The sequence below is a fragment of the Cyprinodon tularosa genome, unplaced genomic scaffold (genome assembly GCF_016077235.1).
Source record: "Cyprinodon tularosa strain WSP-4 unplaced genomic scaffold, ASM1607723v1 ctg76, whole genome shotgun sequence".
NCBI classification, from domain to species: domain Eukaryota; kingdom Metazoa; phylum Chordata; class Actinopteri; order Cyprinodontiformes; family Cyprinodontidae; genus Cyprinodon; species Cyprinodon tularosa.
In genome coordinates this window covers 1,855,334-1,873,301 of record NW_024039518.1, presented here as the reverse complement: position 1 = coordinate 1,873,301, position 17,968 = coordinate 1,855,334, and the positions used below count along the sequence as shown (strand labels likewise).

Below are 17,968 nucleotides of genomic sequence, written 5' to 3'. Positions count from 1 at the left end.
TTTTGGCCAGGCCTCATAGGGTTACAGTCAAGAGGAAGGGAACGAATCCCTAATAAGCTTACAAAGCTAGCCTCTAGGTTTGTATTTGCTTATATAGCCCGGTCCATTAATTGGGTTCTTTATCCCACAATCGGTAGGAATAGAATAGTTGGGAATTGACGGTGCTGTGTATTAATAGAATAGCAAAACATTGACCCAGACAGCTGTTGTAGAAAACCATTCTTCTTTTTGTCGACAGAGACATGCTGCAATTGGAGGCTTAAACACCAGCTCTAAGCACTAAGTTGAAACTAGGTAAGTATGAATATATTTTGTTTAAATATGAACAGATAACACTGAGAGAAAGACATAAAATGTAAAAAAAATTTTCTTTAAAGAGCTAACGAAACTGCTAGCTAAAACTTTATTAAAGTGTGTTAAGCTAACATGCTAACAGATTAGCTATAAACCGAGGAAATTATTTATTAGCTTTATTAGTAATTAGAAATTACTAATTTTGTTTCACCTAGAGACATCTAACCTGGACTAGATTGTTCTAAATTACTTGTAGAATAATTAAAACCAGGTCTGGGATTTGTGAAAACTTTTTCTGATTTGTGAAACTTCAATAAAGTCCGTTTTTAACACTTTTTTTAGTCTACATGTCACACTAGAAGTGGTCTGGTTCTAATACTACAACACTTAGACACGTCTAACCTGGACTAGATTATTCTAAGCTACTTGTAGAATAATTCATCCATTATTCCTTCCATCCTTCATCCATCCATCCTTCCATTCATCCATCCTCCCATCCATCCTTTATTTTTCCATCCACCCTTCATCCATACATCCTTCTATACATCATTTAATCCATCCTTCCATGTCATCCATCCTTCCATTCATCCTTCATCATTCCATCCATAAATCCTTTTATTAATCCATCCATCCATCCATAATTCCTTCATCCACTGGCCCTTCCTCCATCCTTCCACTGATATATCCATCCTTCATCCATCCATCCTTCATCCATCCATCCTTGCATCCATCCGTCCATCCATCCATCCTTGCATCCACCCGTCCAGCCATCCATTCTTGCATCCATCTATCCATCTTTCATCCAACCACCGTTCATCCATCCTTGCTTCCACCATTCTATCAATTATTCCATCCATCCTTCATCCATCCATCCTTGCATCAATTATTCCATCCATCCTTGCATCAATCCTTCATCCATCTATCCTTCATCCATCCCTCCTTCATCCATCCTTCCATTCATCCATCCATCCTTCTATTTATCCATACTTCCATTCATCCATCCACCCTTCCATCCTTCATTCATCCATCCTTCCATCAATCCCTCTATCCATCATTCCAACTATTCTTCATCCATCCATCCTTGCATCACCCTTCCATCCATCCATCCTGCATCCATCCTTCATCCATCTCTCCTCCATCATCCCTCCTTTATCCATCCATCCTTCCATATATCCATCCATCCTTCTATTCATCCATCCTTCCTCCATCCATCAATCCATCATCCATCTATCCTTCATCCATCCCTCCTTCATCCATCCATCCTTCCTTTCATCCATAATTCCATTCATCTTTCCACCCTTCTATCCATCCACCCTTCCTTTCATCCATAATTCCATTCATCTTTCCACCCTTCTATCCATCCATCCTTCCTTTCATCCATAATTCCATTCATCTTTCCACCCTTCTATCCATCCATCCTTCCTTTCATCCATAATTCCATTCATCTTTCCACCCTTCTATCCATCCACCCTTCCTTTCATCCATAATTCCATTCATCTTTCCACCCTTCTATCCATCCATCCTTCCTTTCATTCATAATTCAATTAATCTATCCACCCTTCTATTCATCCATTCATACATCCATCCATCCATCCTTGCATCCATCCTTCTATCCACCCATCAAACTTCAATAATCAACATTCCATTCATCCTTCCATCCATCCTACATCCATCCATCCTTCATCCATCGGTCTATTCTTTCGTCCAACCATCCATCCTTCATCCATTCTTTCATTCATATATACGTCATTCATCCATCCATCCTCCCTTCAATCCATCCTTCCTCCATCCACCCACCTTTATTCGTCAACCCTTTCTATCCATTTTCCCTTCATCCATCCATCCATCCTTCCATTCATCCATCCTTCCATTCATCCATCCTTCCTTCTACTTATCCATACTTCCATTCATCCATCCACCCTTCCATCCTTCATCCATCCATCCATCCATCCTTCTATCCATCCTTGCATCATCCTTCCAACCATCCATCCTGCATCCACCCTTCATCAATCTATCCTCCATCATCCCTTCTTCATCCATCCATCCTTCCATATATCCATCTACCCTTCTATTCATCCATCCTTCATCCATCGATCCATCATCCATCTATCCTTCATCCATCCCTCCTTCATCCATCCTTCCATTCATCCATCATTCCATTCATCCTTCTATTTATCCATACTTCCATTCATCCATCCACCCTTCCATTCTTCATCCATCCATCCTTCCATCCATCCTTCTATCGATCATTCTATCCATCCTTCATCCATCCATCCTTGCATCATCCATCCATCCATCCTGCATCTATCCTTCATCCATCTCCTCCATCATCCCTCCTTTATCCATCCATCCTTCCATATATCCTTCTGTTCATCCATCCTTCCACCATCCATCCTCCTTGATCCACCCATCCTTCCATTCATCCTTCATCATTCCATCCATAAATGTTTTTATGCATCCAACCAACCATCCATCCATCCATCCATCCATCCATCCATCCATAATTCCTTAATCCAGTGGCCCTTCATCTCTCCTTCCATTTATATATCCATCCGTCATACATTCTTCTAGGCTTGTCCCGATCCGATCCACGTATCGGATCGGGACGCCGATACTGGCAAAAAAATGCGTATCGGCAAAGCATGTAAAATGCCGATCCAGACTGCCGATCCAGTTTTAAAAAAAAAATGCGGTCCGTATTTTCCAGTTTCGCCGATTGAAACGATCCATTCCACTATTTTGCGCCAGTGTTCCCCTGTTTTGCATTTTTATTAAAACTTACAGTAATACTTGCACCTTTAACTGTTTACGGTTTTACTGCTCACTGTGCAATTTCAGATTGCTATTCATAATTTTGTCCAGTTTGTGTTTATCTCTTAATAAACAGGTAAGTTTGTTGTTACCAAGCATTGTGTTTTATTCAATCTCACCTAATTTAGCTGGCTAGATGTTATCAAGAGTACTAAAACCCTTTTCAACGTGAGTCTTACAACTAAGGCTAAATACTTTAACTTAAACTTAAATACATGCTCGGATAGGCTGGTATCGGCCAGTATCGGTATCGGATCGGAAGTCCAAAAACAATATCGGTATCGGATCGGAAGTGCAAAAACCTGGATCGGGACATCTCTACATTCTTCCTCCCTTCCATCCATTATTGATCCATCCTTCATCCATCCATCCTTGCATCCATCCGTCCATTCATCCATCCATCTATCCTTCCATCCATAATTTCTTACATCCACCCTTCATCCATCCATCCTTCATCCATCCATCTATTCTTTCATCCAACCATCCATCTTTCATCCATTCTTTCATTCATATATATGTCATTCTTCCATCCATCCTCCCTTCCATCCATCTTTCCTCCATCCACCCACCTTTATCCATCAATCCTTTCTATCCATTTTCCCTTCATCCATCCATCCTTCTATTTATACATACATCCTTCATCCATCCTTCGATTCATCCATCCATCCTTCATCCATCCTTCCATTCATCCATCCGTCCTTCTCATCTTTCATCGATCCATCCCTCCTTCATCCACCCATCCTTCTCATCTTTCATCGATCCATCCCTCCTTCATCCACCCATCCTTCTCATCTTTCATCGATCCATCCCTCCTTCATCCACCCATCCTTCCCATCCTCCGTCCATCCATCCTTCCATTCATCCTTCATCATTCCATCCATTCATCCATCCATCCATCCATAATGCCTTCCAGCGGCCCTTCATCCATCCTTCTATTTATATATCCATCCATCATACATCCATCCTCCCTTCCATCCATTATTGATCCATCCTTTATCCATCCATCCTTCATCCATCCATCCTTGCATCCATCCGTCCATCCATCCATTCTTACATCCATCCTTCATCCATCTATCCATCTTTCATCCAACCACCGTTCATCCACCCTTGCATCCATCCTTCTATCAATTATTCCATCAATCCTTCATCCATCTATCCTTCATCTATCCCTCCTTCATCCATCCTTCCATTTATCCTTCTATTTATCCATACTTCCATTCATCCATCCATCCTTCCATTTTTCAACCATCCATCCTTCTATCCATCATTCCATCCATCCTTTATCAATCCATCCTTGCATCATCCTTCCATCCATCCGTCCTGCATCCGTCCTTCATCTATCCATCCTTCCATACAGTGGGGCAAAAAAGTATTTAGTCAGCCACCAATAGTGCAAGTTCTCCCACTTAAAAAGATGAGAGAGGCCGGTAATTTTCATCATAGATATACCTCAACTATGAGAGACAAAATGAGGAAAAAAAATCCAGAAAATCACATTGTCTGATTTTTAAAGAATTTATTTGCAAAATATGGTGGAAAATAATTATTTGGTCAGTTACAAACATGCAAAATTTTTGGCTCTCACAGACCTGTAACTTCTTCTGTAAGAGGCTCCTCTGTCCTCCACTCGTTACCTTCATTAATGGCACCTGTTTAAACCCGTTATCAGTATAAAAGACACCTGTCCTCAACCTCAAACAGTCACACTCTAAACTCCACCATGGCCAAAACTAGAGAGCTGTCAAAGGACACCCGAAACAAAATTATAGACCTGCACCAGGCTGGGAAGTCTGAATCTGCAATAGGTAAACAGCTTGGTGTGAAGAAATCAACTGTGGGATCAATTATTAGAAAATGGAAAACATACAAGACCACTGATAATCTTCCTCGATCTGGGGCTCCACGCAAGATCTCACCCCCTGGGGTCAAAATGATCACAAGAACGGTGAGTAAAAATCCCAGAACCACACGGGGGGACCTAGTGAATGACCTGCAGAGAGCTGGGACCAAAGTAACAAAGGCTACCATCAGTAACACACTACGCCGCCAGGGACTCAAATCCTGCAGTGCCAGACGTGTCCCCCTGCTTAAGCCAGTACATGTCAAGGCCCGTCTCAAGTTTGCTAGAGAGCATTTGGATGATCCAGACGATGACTGGGAGAATATCATATGATCAGATGAAACCACAACAGAACTTTTTGGTAAAAACTCTACTTGTCGCGTTTGGAGGAGAGAGAATGCTGAGTTGCATCCAAAGAACACCAAAGCTACAGTGGAGCATGGGGGTGGAAACATCATGCTTTGGGGCTGTTTTTCTGCTAAGGGACCAGGACGACTGATCCATGTGAAGGAAAGAATGAATGGGGCCATGTATCGTCAAATTTTGAGTGAAAACCTCCTTCCATCAGCAAGGGCATTGAAGATGAAACGTGGCTGGGTCTTTCAGCATGACAATGATCCCAAACACACCGCCCGGGTAACGAAGGAGTGGCTTCGTAAGAAGCATTTCAAGGTCCTGGTCCTGGAGTGGCCTAGCCAGTCTCCAGATCTCAACCCCATAGAAAATCTTTGGAGGGAGTTGAAAGTCCGTGTTGCCCGGCGACAGCCCCAGAACATCACTGCTCTAGAGGAGATCTGCATGGAGGAATGGGCCAAAATACCAGCAACAGTGTGTGAAAACCTTGTGAAGACTTACAGAAAACGTTTGATCTCTGTCATTGCCAACAAAGGGTATATAACAAAGTATTGAGATGAACTTTTGTTATCGACCAAATACTTATTTTCCACCATATTTTGCAAATAAATTCTTTAAAAATCAGACAATGTGATTTTCTGGATTTTTTTTTCTCATTTTGTCTCTCATAGTTGAGGTATATCTATGATGAAAATTACTGGCCTGTCTCATCTTTTTAAGTGGGAGAACTTGCACTATTGGTGGCTGACTAAATACTTTTTTGCCCCACTGTATATCCATCCATCCTTCCTCCTTCCATCAATCCATCCATCCATCCTTCTATTCATCCATCCTTCCTCAATCAATCAATCCATTCATCTATTCATCCATCCTTCCTCCATCCCTAATCCTTCATCCATCTATCCTTGAATCAATTTTTCCATCCATCCTTCCAATCATCCTTCTATCCATCACTCCTTCATTCATCCATCCCTCCTTTCATCCATAATTCCATTCATCCATCCATCCTTCTATCCACCCGTCAAACCTCAATCATCAATCCTTCCATTCATCCTTCCATCTACCCTTCATCCATCCATCCTTCATCCATCCGTCTATTCTTTCATCCACCCATCCATCCTTCATCCATTCTTCCATCCATCCTTGCATCCATCCTTCTATCCACCCATCAAACTTCAATAATCAACATTCCATTCATCCTTCCATCCCCCCTTCATTCATCATTCCATCCACCCTTCTATCCATCATTCCATCCATCCTTCATCAATCTATCCTTGCATCACCCATCTTACCCATCCTTCCCATCCTCCGTTCATCCATCCTTCCATTTATCCATCCATCCATCCTTCTATTCATGCATCCATCCATCTTTCCATCCTTCTTCCATCCATCCCTACTAAATCGATCCATCGATCCTTCATCACTCCATCCATCGTTCATACATCCATCCTTCTATTCATTCCTCCATCCTTCCTTCCATCCCTAATCCATCCATCCTTCTATCCATCATTCCATCCATCTATCCATCATCCATTCCTCCTTCATCCATCCTTCATCCATCCACCCTTGCATCAATCCTTCATCCATCCATCCCTACTAAATCGATCCATCGATCCTTCATCACTCCATCCATCGTTCATACATCCATCCTTCTATTCATTCCTCCATCCTTCCTTCCATCCCTAATCCATCCATCCTTCCTTCCATCCCTAATCCATCCATCCTTCCATTCATCCATCCATCCTTCTATTTATCCATACTTCCATCCATCCATCCTTCCATCCATCCTTCTATCCATCATTCAAACCATCCTTCATCAATCCATCCTTGCATCATCCTTCCATCCATCCATCCTGCATCCATCCTTCATCCATCTATCCATCTATCCTTCATCATCCCTCCTTCATCAATTCATCCTTCCATATATCCATCCATCCTTCTATTCATCCATCCTTCCTCCTTCCATCAATGCATTCATCTATTCATCCATCCTTCCTCCATCCATCCATCCTATCATTCCATCCATCCATCTATCGATCCATCCATCCACCCTATCATTCCATCCATCCATCCACCCTATCATTCCATCCATCCATCCATCCACCCTATCATTCCATCCATCCATCCATCCACCCTATCATTCCATCCATCCATCCACCCTATCATTCCATCCATCCATCCATCCATCCACCCTATCATTCCATCCATCCATCCATCCATCCACCCTATCATTCCATCCATCCATCCAACCTATCATTCCATCCATCCATCCATCCATCCACCCTATCATTCCATCCATCCATCCATCCACCCTATCATTCCATCCATCCATCCATCCACCCTATCATTCCATCCATCCATCCACCCTATCATTCCATCCATCCATCCATCCATCCACCCTATCATTCCATCCATCCATCCAACCTATCATTCCATCCATCCATCCATCCATCCACCCTATCATTCCATCCATCCATCCATCCACCCTATCATTCCATCCATCCATCCATCCACCCTATCATTCCATCCATCCATCCATCCATCCACCCTATCATTCCATCCATCCATCCATCCATCCACCCTATCATTCCATCCATCCATCCAACCTATCATTCCATCCATCCATCCATCCATCCACCCTATCATTCCATCCATCCATCCATCCACCCTATCATTCCATCCATCCATCCATCCACCCTATCATTCCATCCATCCATCCACCCTATCATTCCATCCATCCATCCACCCTATCATTCCATCCATCCATCCATCCACCCTATCATTCCATCCATCCATCCACCCTATCATTCCATCCATCCATCCATCCACCCTATCATTCCATCCATCCATCTATCCTTCATCCATCCCTCCTTTCATCCATAATTCCATTCATGCATCCACCCTTCTATTCATCCATCCATCCTTCTATTTATCCATTCTTCCATTCATATATTCGTCATTCATCCATCCATCCTCCCTTCCATCCATCCTTCCTCCATCCACCCACCTTTATTCGTCAACCCTTTCTATCCATTTTCCCTTCATCCATCCATCCTTCTATTCATGCATCCATCCTTTATCCATCCATCCCTCCTTCATCCACCCATCCTTCTCATCTTTCATCAATCCATCCCTCCTTCAATTACCCATCCTTCCCATCCTCCGTTCATCCATCCTTCCATTCATCCATCCATCCTTCTATTCATGCATCCTTCCATCTGTCCATCCTTCCTTCCATACTTCATCCATCCATCCCTACTAAATCCATCCATCGTTCATACATCCATCCTTCCATTCTTCCATCCAGCCTTCTATTCATTCATCCATCCTTCCTTCGATCCCTAATCATCCTTCCATCCATCCATCTTCACACAGTTTCTTAGCTTCAGTTTCTTAGCATCTAAAAAGGTCTCCTTTTAGAATCCTGGATGGCTCCAAATAAAAAATAATATATTTGAAAGTGGAAGTTATCATACTTTACAATAGTTGTAGTAAAGATTAAAAGGTTAAAGGACACAAAGGTAAACGGGGAAAAAATGTCCTAAAGTGTAATTGTCTACAGACACTTTGTATAACTTTCCTTAAAAAGTTAACCTTCTTTAAAACATGGATAACATTGTTTACGGTTAATAGAATCAACTGGTCAAAGGTTGCTCTGACTAACAGTCTTTCCGATGAATCAAATTCAGCTCTTTATAACCTCTCTGTTCATCTGCTTTGTTTCGTAGCCATTTACTATGATGAGGCACCTTGCTGACACAACAAAGAGGACACCCACACAGGAGACACCCACTGCTGTTGAAGGCAACCAGGCTCCATCGCTTCCATGGAGCGCCCGCTTATGTCTCCCTGTGCTCTGTGAGGATAAAAGGGTGATATGGGTTCATGCAAACGAGGTGGACATGCAGCCAGATGAGGTGGAGGAGCTGAACAAGGCCTTCAGCAGGTCCCCCTATCTAACACCCAAACAGACTGCTGCTCTAGCTCAGCGCTGCTCCCTCCATCCAGACCAGGTGAGGGTTTGGTTTATGGCCCAGAGGCTCCTCTGTGGGATCAGCTGGGATTATGAGGACATCAGAGAGGTCTGTAACAATTTAATATCCAACAATGATGATGCTGAAGAAGCTCAGGAGCTCACAGACAGGTTTATTGACAAAGAAGTGAAGAACAAGGATCAGAAGAGCGAAGGAAGAGAGTGTGGAGGAGAGGTGAACCGGAACGGACCAAGAAAGCAGAAAAGGGGAAGGAAAAGAAGTAAAAAACAAGATGATGAGAGGATCAATAATGGAGCCAATATGGAACCAGTTCTCACCAAGAAGAGAAGAGCACAGACCAAACTAGTCTCCAGTGGAACAGGGAGCCAGTCAGACCAACAGGAAGAAAACATGAATCCTGCTCCAACCTCTGGGACCAGACAGGAGGAGACCCAGGCAGCAAAGTCTCAGAGCAATTTGAAGACAGATGGTCAGCTGCTGCTGCGAAGGAACGCCTTCCTGCAGTCCCAGTATCAAACCGCTGAGCAGTACAGCTCGCTGGCAAAGCTGGTGGGCATGCGCAGAGCAAGTTTGATCAGGTGGTTTGTAAACCTACGATATTACGTTAAAAAGTACCGGCCAAGCTGGATGACAGTGCAGCAACACAAGGAGGTGGTGGCTAACATCAAGAACCAGCAAAACAAAGATTTGCAGTTAAAGATGCAGCAGAGAAGCTGCTGTGCAGCAGTAGTAGCAGCTCATTCTTCTGATTAGCCTGTTCTACTAGAGTTCAAAATATATCCTTAAAGCATCTTTAAACTTTGTTTTTTTCTTGTCTTTTGAGGTTTTACATTCAGCTCTTTCTTTTTGTAAAAATATTTTCAAGTGCAACTTATATACCCATGTATCTCATATCCATGAGACGGCTGCACAAATGTTTTTATAAAGGTTCAATAAAAGCACTTTGTTACATTACCCCTTCGATGGTATTTTGTTATTTTTGTACAGAGTAGAGTATTAGGGCCATACTAACACCTTAAATTAATTATGAGAATAAAGACATAATATTAGGATAATAAAGTGTTCTTTGTACAACACTGATGTCTTAAGCCTAAGAGATGAAAGAAATAGCCTTTTCACTCATGCTGATTTCAGGATGAGGCTTCAGTCATGTGGAGCTGATCACATCATGTCAGATCATAACTTTACCTTCATATTATTGTTTTGGTAATATTATGACTGTTTTAAAAATATTACTTTATTCTATCTGTAACCAAAGAAAACTCTTATTTCAAGTAGGTAGGTAGGCAGGCAGGTAGGATCCAGTTACAAATTTTAATAGCATATGTTATATGATAAACTAATATCTATTTAAAAAGACATTTTCATTTATGCGTTGAATTATTTACTCACAATAGATGTTTCTTTTTTATTTGTTTTTTGGTTTTAAGTCAACAATATGATCTGTGGTTGAAATTCAAAAGCTAGATACAATAAATATCAGGGGAAATTAATGTTGCAAAGAAAATTTAGGACAGGATTAGTCCAGTGAAATTAAAGTGTAATTTTATAGGAAATATTGTTTCCATGGAAACACAGACCGCCCACCTGCATGTGGGCGGTGTTATGACATAGTAACATTCTTTTTTAGAATGTGAGGTCACAGACCCAGCTGTGGAACTCTATAAAGCCACATTGCTGGCACTGTGTCAGATTGAGTCCACTCAGCGTTCAGATACCTACGTCTTTAACCATAGAAAACTGTTGGCAGCAGATTTCAATCTCTTACTTTCCAGTAAAGTTGAATTTTGTTGTATTTCTTAAATCCTTCCAAGCACAATGGCTGACTGTAGCATGAGCTCAGAGAACAAAGAAACCACCATAACTCCACCATCTAGCATAACTGAAAGGAAGTTCATTGGTGAATATATCTTTGTAAAAACGCTCCACGATAAATCCCGAGCTGAGAACGCTGAGCTTAAGAAAAACGCAGAAGCTATGAGCCTTCGTATGGCTGAGATGCAAGCTGAAATAGAAAACCTCAACCAGCAGCTTCAGACTGGCAGAAGTAATTTTCAGACGGTTTGCAGGGAAAACCAGTTTCTGCATGGATACGCAGAAGGTTTGAGATTAAGAGTTTCAGAGCTCTTATCAGAGAGGGACATGCTCATGAGAAAAGCCAGACGTGAGATTCAAACTAAGGAATCAGCCACCACAAAGAACAAAGAGGCTGAAACACCTAAAATTCAATTAATGGATAAGAAAGAGTTTCAGGAGGAAAAGAGACAAATCTTGGAAAATAAAGCTTTGATAGAGGAGAAACGCACATTGGAAGCTCTGAGAGTGGAGCTCAAGATGGAGAAAACAGGGATTGATCAGGCAAAAGTTCAATTAGAAGCAGAGAAAGGAGAGCTGCTTCAAGAAAAAGCACAACTGGCAGCAGAGAAGCAGCAACTAGAGGCTGCAAAGCAACTTTTTGAACAGGAGACTAAAGACCTGAATGAGGAACAGATGAAACTGCGCCAAGAAAAGGATGAAACAGAAGAAATTAAGAACAAGGTAAAACAAGCCATTGAAAAACTGAAAGAAGAAAAGAAAAAACTTAAGAAGGACCTTAAAGAGATGGGGAATCATCAGGCAGAAATTAAGCGTCTGGAAGTGATGGTGAAAGATATTGGGAGGGAGAAAAGAATTGCAGAATATGCCAAGAAAAATGCAGAACAGGAGATTGAAGATCTCAAAAAAGTTCTGGAAGAAGAGAGAAGAGCTTTGGAGGCAGGAAAACAACATTTAGATCAACAAATGAACCTGCTAGAACAGAGAAAGAGGAATGTTGAGGAGGAAAGTAAAACACTTGAAATGGAGAAAATGACACTGAAGGTTCAGGTTGAGAGATCAGAAAAGGAACAGAAAGATTTTGAGCAAGAAAAGAAAAACCTCCAGGCTGAGAAGAGTGATATGGAAAAAGAAAAGGAGGACTTTGCCAAACATAGAGTAAAGATAGACGGTGAGATGAAAAAACTCCAGGAGGAACTTTGCAATGAGAAGAAAAAGAACGATGAAAGAAAACAGCAACTTGAAGAAGAAATTAGAAAACCTGACTTGACGACCACAAATCAAAAGGTTCAGGAGGCAAATGTAGAAAAGAAAGATGTAGAGAAACAGCTGGCATCTACTGAAGAACTGGAAGAAAAGCCCGTAAAAGAAGCAAAGAAAAAGAAGAAAGGGTTTTGGCGAAGAATATTCAAGTCTCCTAAGAAATGAAATGCCTCCTGATGCTCCATTTTCCTTCTTCTATCTTTTACAACAAAAAAAACAACAAAAATAACAAAAAAAAATGCTAAAATTACTTTCCTTTAAAGTTCCTTAAAACAAAATGAAGAAAAAAATTTTTATATTAATCTTACAGCTGATAATAAACATTTAACAAAGCTCACAAATAACAAATAATGAAGTGGCTGCTAAACATTTGTCCACAGTTCGAACACTGTGTGAGGTGATGTGGAGCTGATCACATCATGTCAGATCATAACTTTACTTTCATATTATTGTTTGGGTAATATTATGACTCTGTTTTCAAAATATGACTTTATTCTATCTGTAACCAAAGAAAACTCTGATTTCAAGTAGGCAGGCAGATAGGATCCAGTTACAAATTTTAATAGCAGTTATATAATAAACTAATATCTATTTAAAAAGACATTTTCATTTATGCTTTGAATTAGTTACTCACAATAGATGTTTCTTTTTTATTTGTTTTTAGGTCAACAATATTATCTGTGGTTGCTATTCAAAAGCTAGATATAATAAATATCAGGGGAAATTAATGTTGCAAAGAAAATTTAGGACAGGATTAGTCCAGTAAAATTAAAGTGTAATTTTATAGGAAATATTGTTTCCATGGAAACACAGACCGCCCACCTGCATGTGGGCGGTGTTATGACATAGTAACATTCTCTTTTAGAATGTGAGGTCACAGACCCAGCTGTGGAACTCTATAAAGCCACATTGCTGGCACTGTGTCAGATTGAGTCCACTCAGCGTTCAGATACCTACGTCTTTACCCATAGAAAACTGTTGGCAGCAGATTTCAATCTCTTACTTTCCAGTAAAGTTGAATTTTGTTGTATTTCTTAAATCCTTCCAAGCACAATGGCTGACTGTAGCATGAGCTCAGGGAACAAAGAAACCACCATAACTCCACCATCTAGCATAACTGAAAGGAAGTTCATTGGTGAATATATCTTTGTAAAAACGCTCCACGATAAATCCCGGGCTGAGAACGCTGAGCTTAAGAAAAACGCAGAAGCTATGAGCCTTCGTATGGCTGAGATGCAAGCTGAAATAGAAAACCTCAACCAGCAGCTTCAGACTGGCAGAAGTAATTTTCAGACGGTTTGCAGGGAAAACCAGTTTCTGCATGGATACGCAGAAGGTTTGAGATTAAGAGTTTCTGAGCTCTTATCAGAGAGGGACATGCTCATGAGAAAAGCCAGACGTGAGATTCAAACTAAGGAATCAGCCACCACAAAGAACAAAGAGGCTGAAACACCTAAAATTCAATTAATGGATAAGAAAGAGTTTCAGGAGATAAAGGGACAAATCCTGGAAAATAAAGCTTTGATAGAGGAGAAACGCACATTGGAAGCTCTTAGAGAGGAGCTCAAGATGGAAAAAACGGGGATTGATCAGGCAAAAGTTCAATTAGAAGCAGAGAAAGGAGAGCTGCTTCAAGAAAAAGCACAACTGGCAGCAGAGAAGCAGCAACTAGAGGCTGCAAAGCAACTTTTTGAACAGGAGACTAAAGACCTGAATGAGGAACAGATGAAACTGCGCCAAGAAAAGGATGAAACAGAAGAAATTAAGAACAAGGTAAAACAAGCCATTGAAAAACTGAAAGAAGAAAAGAAAAAACTTAAGAAGGACCTTAAAGAGATGGGGAATCATCAGGCAGAAATTAAGCGTCTGGAAGTGATGGTGAAAGATATTGGGAGGGAGAAAAGAATTGCAGAATATGCCAAGAAAAATGCAGAACAGGAGATTGAAGATCTCAAAAAAGTTCTGGAAGAAGAGAGGAGAGCTTTGGAGGCAGGAAAACAACATTTAGATCAACAAATGAACCTGCTAGAACAGAGAAAGAGGAATGTTGAGGAGGAAAGTAAAACACTTGAAATGGAGAAAATGAGACTGAAGGTTCAGGTTGAGAGATTAGAAAAGGAACAGAAAGATTTTGAGCAAGAAAAGAAAAACCTCCAGGCTGAGAAGAGTGATATGGAAAAAGAAAAGGAGGACTTTGCCAAACACAGAGTAAAGATAGACGGTGAGATGAAAAAACTCCAGGAGGAACTTTGCAATGAGAAGAAAAAGAACGATGAAAGAAAACAGCAACTTAAAGAAGAAATTAGAAAACCTGACTTGACCACAAAACGAGAGGTTCAGGAGGCAAATGTAGAAAAGAAAGATGTAGAGAAACAGCTGGCATCTACTGAAGAACTGGAAGAAAAGCCCGTAAAAGAAGCAAAGAAAAAGAAGAAAGGGTTTTGGCGAAGATTATTCAAGTCTTCTAAGAAATGAAATGCCTCCTGATGCTCCATTTTCCTTCTTCTATCTTTTACAACAAAAAAAACAACAAAAATAACAAAAAAAATGCTAAAATTACTTTCCTTTAAAGTTCCTTAAAACAAAATGAAGAAAATTTCTTTTATATTAGTCTTGTGGGGCTGACTTTCCCACAAAAAACTATTTTTACTTTTTTACTGTTTCTGAAAATGAAAAACAAAATCTTTATATTTATCGTTTTTGCTCCTTTTTTATTTTTATATATATATAAAAAAAAAAGAAATACTTATTGAAATGTTCTACTCTAAGCCTGTTGGGTTCCAGTTTGTGGGGTTATTTTTTCCCCTTTTCAGTTGTACCATTCGTCCACCTGATGGTGCCATCTGTTTACTTGCCTTCACGTTTCGACTACCCACACCTGCAACGAATCACCATCACCTCAAAGGAGTATATGAGCAGCTGACTGTCATCAACTGTTCGCCAGAGTGTTTGCCTGTTTTTGGTACACTAGCCCATCTGAGCTTTGCTGAGTTATTCTCTGATCTTTTCATGTTTATTCATGCTCTTACCCTTTGTTTTTTGTGGATCTTCTGCAGGAAACCTTCAGATCCTCAGGGATTTTTCGAGTCCTTCCAGCCCTGGAAGAAACCTCTCGAGACGCCAAGAGTTTCACAACTCCTCTCCTCTGACCTCAGACTTCATCAAAGTCTCCTGTTGACAGTCTGCTCCGCTGCCCCTCTGTGCTACCATTACCTTACCTGTCCGCCCTCCAATGTCACGTCCACATTCAACCAGCCAAGGTCCCCACAACTGGAACCACATCCCACCAATTCTGGCAATTCTGGCAGCCAGTTTAAGTATGAACAGAGCATTCAGTCTTCTGCATTTTCCCAATCAACCGTGATCTCACCTTTTCCCTCTCTCCTTATGTGCAGTCGCACCTGGATTCCTGGCCACCAGTCACACCACGGACCGGCGGCAATCCAAGTGACAGCCCGACAACCAAAGGCAATCCAAGTGACAGCCCGACAACCCAAGGTAATCCAAGTGACAGCCCGACAACCCAAGGTAATCCAAGTGACAGGCCGCTCCATAGCTCCTCTGGGTCCAACGAATGTCGAATGTCAACCAGTCCGCTCTCCAATGACTTACCTGAGCCTTTGTTTCTCTGAGTCTTATATTGTTTTTGTCTTTGCTCTTCGGCAGGAAGCCTTCATGTGTAACTGGATGCCTGGCCTTCTCCCCCTGGAAGGATTAACTTAGCTCACACTGAGCAGGGGAAAACATCCATATGAGCCGTTCAAGTCCCTTATGGAAATCCAAGTGACAGCCCTGTCCGCTCTCCAACGGGTTACCTCTTCTCTGGATAAACCCACACTGATGGGATTCAAGGATAAACAAGAACCCCCTCAAACGTGAGTCCCGCTCCAACAGTATTCAAGCTTCAGCCAATTTTCCCACGGTCCCTGAACTGATCACTGTGATCTTCCCTCCAGACTTTCCAGTTCTGGTTCATCTGTTCACTGAGTTCCAGTTCCTACTTTGTGAAACCATCCTTTTCAATAAACCTGTTAAACTTTTTCCCCTGGTCTCTGAGGGTTTTTTTTTATGTGGGTCGGATCTCTTAAAACAATCATGACACAAACAAAGCCATAAAAAATCCTTACTACATTCCTCAGAGTGGAAACTGACACTTTGAGTTCTCTGAGACGACTTTTTGTATCCTTCCCCTGAACGACTATGTTGAACAATCTTTGTTTTCATTTGAGAGTTTTTTGAGGTTCCCATGATGAATCTTCAGAGGGGATTCAAAAAGGAGAACAACTTTCAACTGGCCACCTTAGATACATTTTCTCATGATTGGATGCACCTGACTATAAAGTTCAAATCTAAGTGAAGTTACCAAACCAATTTTGTGTTTCAGTAAGTCAGTGAAAAGTAGTTTAGGGTATTCAAATCAATAAAATGATTAGGGAAGCCAAAAACTTTACACCCATGAGTAGAGGTAATGTTAAGCACTGGGGAAGGTATCTGACAGTGTTTATAGGCCCATCAGATACCTTTCCCCACATGTTAAGCATGGGGAATGCTATCTGGTATGATTTTTAGGCCCATCAGATGCAGCTCCCCCAATGTTAAGAAGGGGGGAATGGTATCTGACAGGGTTATTAAGTCGCTCTCCCCGAAAACAGCCAACTTCATAGAAAGATGTAGATAATGCAGTTAGAGCTGAAACAATCAATGTGAATAATTGATTATTGAAATAATCGTCAACTAATTTAGTAATTGATTAATCCTTAACTGAAGTATAGAGACTCTAAAACATGCCTTTAGCTAACAGAGCAACCCACTTAGAGCAGTACTTAAATCAAAATTGTAAAAGATATAAAAAATTTGCATTTAGGATTGTAAAAACTTTTTCTCCTTTCAATATGCTCTATCCAGAACTACTATAGTGGAAAGTTTTGGTTTCACCTGGTTTGATAAGGTGAACAATCTTCTTTAAGGAACCTTTTGCTCTCCAATTATTAATTGATTAATCAATAAAATAATCAACAGATTAATCGATTTGCTAAATAATCGTTAGTTGCAGCACAAAATGCACTTGTGTTGTACATGCAAGATTTATACAGAAATCACAAATCGAGATGTAGTTTTTAATCCCATTTACAGATATAAGCAATACATTATACATAAAGTACAATATTTTTATACTTATTATTAATTCTACATTATGTTTATGTAAAATATGCAGTGTGTTAACCAAAACAGCCCCACAACATCCAGAGCCTTAAGGTACTCAAGGCAAATCTCATCCACCCCGGATGCCTTGCCACAGAGGACCTTTTTAACTACCTCAGTGACCTCAGCACCAGAGATGGCAGAACCCGACCCGGAGCCCCCAGGCTCTGCTTCCTCAATGGAAGACGTGTTAGTGGGATTAAGGGGGTCTTTGAAGAACTCTGCCCACTGACATACAAAGTCCCGAGTCGAGGTCAGCAGCAGACCACCCCAACTATAAATAGTGTTGGTTCTGCACTGCTTCCCCCTCCTGAGATGCCGGATTGTGGACCAGAATCGCTTCGGAGCCATACGGAAGTCTTTCTCCACGCCTGAGTTTTGACCAGCTGAGCCA

At 41.1% G+C, this 17,968-nt stretch overlaps 3 protein-coding genes across 3 annotated transcripts in view; all 3 read left to right on the top strand.

The window, feature by feature from the left end:
- homezb (homeobox and leucine zipper encoding b) overlaps positions 1-17,968 on the top strand; it is a 31,247-nt gene continuing 13,279 nt past the window's right edge. The window contains exons 1-2 of the mRNA XM_038270371.1: positions 1-77; positions 239-294. The gene's annotated coding sequence lies outside the window, so the exon portion shown is untranslated. The remainder of the gene's footprint in view (positions 78-238; positions 295-17,968) is intronic.
- Positions 11,113-12,981, top strand: LOC119773347 (trichohyalin-like). The gene has a single exon (XM_038270313.1). It carries the CDS (start codon positions 11,113-11,115, stop codon positions 12,535-12,537), a length of 1,425 nt encoding a protein of 474 aa, XP_038126241.1. The 3' UTR covers positions 12,538-12,981.
- On the top strand, positions 13,320-14,918 carry LOC119773373 (trichohyalin-like). Its single transcript, XM_038270358.1, has one exon. The coding sequence runs from the start codon at positions 13,426-13,428 to the stop codon at positions 14,845-14,847; it is 1,422 nt and encodes a 473-aa protein (XP_038126286.1). The 5' UTR covers positions 13,320-13,425; the 3' UTR covers positions 14,848-14,918.